The sequence below is a fragment of the Eleutherodactylus coqui genome, chromosome 4 (assembly GCF_035609145.1).
Source record: "Eleutherodactylus coqui strain aEleCoq1 chromosome 4, aEleCoq1.hap1, whole genome shotgun sequence".
Lineage (NCBI taxonomy): Eukaryota > Metazoa > Chordata > Amphibia > Anura > Eleutherodactylidae > Eleutherodactylus > Eleutherodactylus coqui.
The window spans coordinates 182,375,750-182,382,686 of NC_089840.1; the positions used below are offsets into that span (position 1 = coordinate 182,375,750).

Here is a 6,937-nt window from a genome sequence, read left to right on the forward strand (position 1 = left end):
GGACAATGACATTTATAAGGAGCTCCAAAGATACAAAGAAGAAACCTCACAGAGGCTACAAAAACTATTGATACTGAAAGTTCACAGTGCAACAGGCAGGTGCTTGCAGAAACCTAATTGTAGCTCCTGACTATACATGCAGCCCTTGCTATCTTATGCAGTACGTGTAGTTTCACAGTTATCTTTAGCACCTACTGACTCATATTATATAGAAATCATTGCATGAATATCATGTTGCTCGTCTTACAGTCACTGGCATTTGTTTCTACATAAAGCACATGCGGTACACATGTCCTCGGGGTATATTCACACCGTGCAGTCAAACTGCTGCTTTCTGCCGTGGTTACTGCAATGTCTATAAACTGTAATTTGACTGCACCATGGTATATACCAGAAAAACCTTACAACTGATCAGTATGATTGACAGATTTAAACCATTTTATTTTATTTAATTGGATAGAATTCATTAAATATTTTTGATTAAAAATCTTGGGAAGCCTTAGCCAGCATCCAGACATGTATATTTTTGGTCTATAGTTGGTCCATGTCTTGCGGACCTTAATAAAGAGCTAAAGTAAGTCTATATGTCTACACTCTTTGTCAAAAACACCCCCACCCCTAGAAGAAGTTGCTGTTTTGCTGTAAAACTCAGCATGCAGTTACATCTGAGGCAGAAATACAAATGATTTTAGTTGTGGTGTGATTAGATGAACAGTCTTGTCACATGAGGCCCTAAAAGTGGTTCCCCTTGGCCTATAAAAGGCTCTGGGAGGCTCCTTGTGTGTAGTGACCTCTTCTTCTGCTTGTGTAGAGCTTGTTGACCACTAGATGCCTCTACGACACAGAAAAGAGATTTCACCCTGTTATCAGAGTCTGAGAGGGGCGCATTATTGGGATGTGAGAAGCTGTATGGTCATATCGATGAATTGTTCCCCACTGGCCGTTCTGACCAGACTGTTAGGAGGTGTTGGGACCAGTGGATGTGTGAGGGCACACAAGGCGACTGGGCTCAGGACGCCCCCGACAGACCACAAGTAGAGAGGACCATCTGACCAGACTGTTAGGAGGTGATGGGACCAGTGGATATGTGAGGGCACACAAGGCGACTGGGCTCAGGACGCCCCCAACAGACCACAAGTAGAGAGGACCATTCTGACCAGACTGTTAGGAGGTGTTGGACCAGTGGAAGTGGGGGGCACAAAAGGCGACCGAGCTCATGACACCTTCAACAGAACACCAGTTGAGAGGATCATCTGATCATCCAAAAAGGATGAGCAGCTCCAACTGTCTTGTTGTCCGTCATCCAGAGACAGGGAGCAACATCATTACACCCCTGTGTCTGTCGGAACCATTTCCAGGTGGTTGGCTGAAAAATATTTGGTCTCACGGCACCCATTACATGCACTGCCTTTGACATGCAACCACCTTCACCTCTGTCTGCAGTGGTGTCGTGAACAATGAACCTAGACTGCTACTGCGTGGAACCGGGTTATTTTCAGGCACAAATCCAGGTTCAGTTTAGCACTGATGACAGCAATGTTCATGTCTGGAGACCTTAGGGTGAGCGCCTCAATCCTGCCTCTGCTGTGGAGTGACATACTGCCCCTTGCTGGTGGGAAGGTCTGGGGGGCATCATATACAACAGTCAGTCCCCCTGAGTAGTGGTATAAAGGACAACCACAGCTCAGCAATATGTTCAGGACATCCTGCAGCCACATGTGTTCCTCTCATGGCAGCTTCCAAGAGGTAGCAGGATAATGCTAGGCCGCACACACAAGGGTGCCACAAGAATGGCCCCACAACATTGTCACACTTCCGTGGCTGCCCGGTCACCAGATTTATCACCAATAGAACAGGTAAGGGACCATCTGGGATGCCAACGAGCGATATGCTGCAGGGTACCATAAGGAACCTGTATATCCCCATGCCCGACTGTATCACATCTTGTCTCCAAGCTAGAAGCGGTGCAACAGGGTGCTAGTACCTCCATGACCTCCCATATCACATCTTGTATCCAAACTAGAGGCGGTACAACAGGATACTAGAGCTCCATGCCTGCCTGTATCAAATCTTATATCTAAGCTAGAGGAGGTGGAAGAGGGTACTAGAGCCTCCATGCATGCCTGTATCACACCTTGTATCCAAGCTAGAGCTGGTATAACAAGGTACTAGAGCCTCGTTTTACACAATAAGTGATGCTTTTGCTCTGATATTGTAATCACTTACTTATATCAATGTTACAATCACACAGAGGAAGTTTCCTTCCATTCGACAACTTCTAGGGGAGGGATTGTCTGACAATGAATGTATTTCCATGTTTTAAAAAAACACAACATGCGCTACTTTTGATCGTATTAAAAATTTTGCACATTATAGTCTATGGAAAGTCATTAAAATGCAGAATTAAAATACAGATGACTCCATAAATTATCAGTATTGTCTTCAGTATTTGATTTGTTTGGATGTATTTGTAGTTATTGCTAATATTTTCTATCCGTCTAATATGGATCCTTATTTGCTCGGTAGAAATTAAAACCAATTACAGAAAATACAGTGGCAAATATGGATCCATATTAGACCAATAGAAAATATTACCAATAAATAAATATAGAGGCACATACAGATCAAATACTGATACTGGTTGAAATATTATCCGTTACATGTCCATATTACAAAAACATATTATGGACGTGTTACAATACGCTCGTATGGAACTGACCTATGGATAGATTGACACTTCAGTTTTTGGTGCACTTTTTGACCTTCACACAGCAGTGGATCAAAAAATAAGAGGAAAAATATGAAAGTATGACTCATGTGTTGAAGTTGGAGTTATTTACACTTGCATAGAGGTACAAGGGTCTTTATTCCACATCCATATGCTGCTGATTTCATAAAGTCATTTTGTTTTTCTCGAATCTGAGAAAAAAAACCTGTGGCATATTCTATCAGACTGTGTATATATAGAGGTGCGCTTACTTAGAACATGTCTGCATATACCGTGCCTGTACAGCAGTACACAAAGGTCATACTAAGATACCACATGGCCTTTGTGCACTGCCCTACAGGCTCTGTCGCTGTGTGCCTTAGTCCTTAGGCTTGAAAGAACTGCATCAAAAACTGCACCAAAAATGTAGGTCTTCAAGAGAACCTGTTACCAGGCTCATTCTATCCAAACCATGACAAGCATGAGCTTGGGACAGGAATGCATGGTGCAGCCCACTATGTTCTATTTTGAAACACTGTGGCGTTTCACAAAAAACATGCTTTAAAAATTATCTTGGAATGGAACTTAGAGCCACCAGGATGGGGCCCCACCGGCCTCTCCCCACTCAGATCACCTAGATTGGCAGGTCGCTCCCCATATACAAACAGGAGGAGACCTGTGAGTCTAGGCAATCTGGTTGGGAGAGGTCAATGAGGCTCCACCCCCGTAACTTAGAGATCCATTCCGAGACTATTTTAAAAGTATGGGTTTTTTTTTCCTGAAAAGCCACGGGATTTCAGCATAAAACATACATGTTTGCACTTTCCTGTCCTGATTTCCTGATACCCTGGGTTAGGGCGGCAGGAACTTGAAAATAGGTTTTCTTTAATTCATGCATAGTATAAAAAGTGAGAGTAATTATGGCTTTATATCAGCTATTGCAAGTTATAGGCAACATGGCCTGTGTGCTACAAATAATTGAGTGCACGCAAGGAAATCATTGTTGGTTGTTTATGATTTGATTGTCACTCAGATGTAGCGTTGGTGCATGCACAACAGTTGGATTGTCTTAGGGATTGCATAACAGTTCTTATAGACCTCCTCCTCTCTTTATTTGGCTGTTCTATTTCTCCTGATTGTTCGGATGGCTGTGTGTTCTGTTCAATTTGGATCTCTAGATGCTTCTGAATAGCTAAGCCAAGAACCTCAGGGTCTACGGAAGCTCCATAAACCTCCCATGTCATTCCTTCATCATCATAACGAACATCTCGCACTGGTGTTTGAGGACCTTGTAGGTCAATTCCTAAACCAACGTCTGATAAAAAGTGAGAGGGACTACCGCTCTGAATACAAGGAGTGGTTGAGATGGCCTTGCTTTCCATGATAATCACAGTTTGAACTTCTGCATCTTTGCAGCTAATAGAGCTTTTTCGGTCTAGTGATAAATAGTTTGTAGATGTCATTGTCCAAGAATCTTTTGTCTTTGGGTTTGCGTCTGGAATATCCAAAACATCTAATGGGGTTTCCATTGTTTTAAGTAGTAAATCACTGGTACTTCTTTCTGCAGTGAGCAAATTAATTTCTCCAATTGAGACAGGAGGTTGTGGAAAGACAAGACGGCCACATCGTATTAACTTCTTAGCATCTAATCCAGATTCACTAACTGATGATACTAGTTTTGGAAATGACAAATTCTCAGGCTGTGGCAACTGTGAGTAGAACTGCGGTAGAGTGTGCCCTAAAACTGGTTCACCAAGTGAATGCACCAATCCAGATGAGTGTTGAATAGATGATATGGGGAAGGAATGGCAATAGGCAGCAATTGTATCATCAACTTTTAGCAATGGTTCATAGCCCTTGCTGCAATGGACCGAACAGCTGTTATGGATAATCATTGCTGGTGGCGAGAGCTTAGTTTCTGAAATGTTGTCACAAGACATAACACCTGGAATATTGTAGTGTGGCTGACTATATATGTAATCATTACTTGGAAATCCATTCCCAGAATGCCCTTGTCTCAATACTCCATGTTGATATGCTCCTGGCACTGTATACACTGTGATGTTGTGTTGAACTGTACTGCTGCCCAAATGACTCAATGGAATATTTTGATCCTTGTCAGAAAACACATCGGTCAAATTGTTTTGAACATTTGATGGAGAATGAACTATCCCAGAGTCTTGAGTAATATTGCTTAGATTACAAGTCCCATCACTGCCAGACCCAGAAATGCTGCTGGAAGCGGAGAGATTGGAATATGTGGCACTAGTTGTGTTATTTCCCCTTACAAAATGAGGCACTGAGGTCCTTCTTCCACAGAAGTAATCCGAATAACTCTTCTGGACTATATTTCCAGGCAAGTCAAGATTCTCCACGCTGTCAACTTTACACACTGAGGTTTCCGAGTGACCAAGTAAGGAAATATTTTCAGAGACATTGTATCTGGTAAAGCTTTGCGTGACCTCTTGCTCTGCTGCTGCTAAGGAGGATTCAGCTGAGCGATAGTGAGTTTTAGGATGAATCCTTTCATACACGTGACCAACGGAAAGATGATTGCAGTCAGATTTTACAGGATTAAGTTCAGGAGGACAATCGTTGCTAGAAGACCACTCAGAAGTATTTGAACGCGGAAACATACTGTTTTCATTACACTTGGTCACATAAACAATACTGTTAAGGCTTTTATGAATCTCTTGTTTCTTCTGTGGACCTCCAGCACCACTGCTAGGCAAAGCAGAAGAGCTTTTCGAGAGGGAATGGCAGCCACAGTTTGTCTTCTCTTGGCAAAATAGGTGTAGTGTTTCTTGGCAAGTTGGGGAAGAGAGGCTATGGTTCCTGCTTGCCATGATAAGTAACGTACTTCAGCACCTGCATGAAAGAGATACATTTGTTAATTAATTCATTTACAGTTGATATTAAACAGATTTTCCCACAAATTGAAATTGCTTCACAACCGCTCTATCCTTCTTGGTTGCTGCTGACCAGGACATTTGACTGCGGCAGCCAGTCACTGACCACAGCAGTGACCTTCTATAGCCAGCAATTGGCTGCAGCAGTCACATGTCCTGGTTAGCAACATAAAAAAGAAGGACAGAGTGGCTGTGAAGCAATTTTAAGTAATGGGAAAACACCATTTAACATTAGTGGTTGCAACAAACAAGGTAAGTTAAAATAATAGACTTTTCCATGAGCACTGTCATTAGTTGGGATTACCCTTCTATCATAGCTTACAATACTCAAATATTCTTTTAAATAGAGACTACGTGAGAAATTATTAAGGCACTTATGAAATTTTCCTGTCATTAAAAAGTCACAAATTTGGTTCCAGCTAATTTATGCAAAAGCAAAACATTTTTTTTCAATTTAACGCCACTCCAAAGAATAGTTGGGGCTCCACAAAAGGGGCTGCGGCTACCCACTACCCAACAAATTTACAGACGGCATGGGCTGCATTTAATAAAAGGCTCAGAACATGCAGGCACTAATATATAGTTCTATGCCAATTAGCATATTGGTGCCTGAGCCTTGTATTAAACGCAGCCCCTGCCGCCTGCATCCCAGCTATATGATGAAGAGGTTCCTTTCCTCAAAACAATTTTATTGCTGGTGTTTCACATAATAAAAAGCATTGACCTTTATTGATTGCTCAAAAGTATTTTCATTGTGGTCAAACTATGCCCCCATATCCCTGACGCTCCAGGATAAATTTAACCATGCCTATCCTTCCCATGGAGGCTTAATGAGTACATCCTTAGCCACTCCGAATACGACCAAACCCTTGAAAATGAGTTACAGTTGTTTCTTTCAGTTAACTCAGGCTTGATCCCCAATATTTTTTTAGTGGGGAATACACACAAAGCCTCTATGAGAGGCCTCTGCATTAAATACAGTGCCTGAGCTAAAAAAAAAAAGAGAGATAAAAAATTTACTCTTCTGACAGACCAAATTAAACTCTTAGATTCCCTAAATAAGACTAACCAAACCCCACAGAGAGCAGAGGAACTATTTAAAATGCGCGCCAAGCTCCAAAGTCTACTGGCCGCTAACATAAAATCCCATTCCAGAAGTTAAAAATGCAATTCTATGCCCATGACAACTTAACTGGCACTACGCTAGCAAAACAACTTAAGGGGCTCAGAGCCAACGACAGGATTAGATTCCACTTAGGTGCAGATGGCCAAGAAAATCATCCATCCTCAAAAGATTGTCAACGCGTTTACAACTTATTAC

General features: G+C 42.1%; 1 protein-coding gene across 1 annotated transcript; it reads right to left on the bottom strand.

Moving 5' to 3' along the window:
- Positions 1 to 3,695: 3,695 nt before the first annotated feature.
- GPRIN2 (G protein regulated inducer of neurite outgrowth 2) lies at positions 3,696 to 5,553 on the bottom strand. Its single transcript, XM_066601614.1, has one exon. It carries the CDS (start codon positions 5,551 to 5,553, stop codon positions 3,733 to 3,735), a length of 1,821 nt encoding a protein of 606 aa, XP_066457711.1. The 3' UTR covers positions 3,696 to 3,732.
- Positions 5,554 to 6,937: the final 1,384 nt, after the last annotated feature.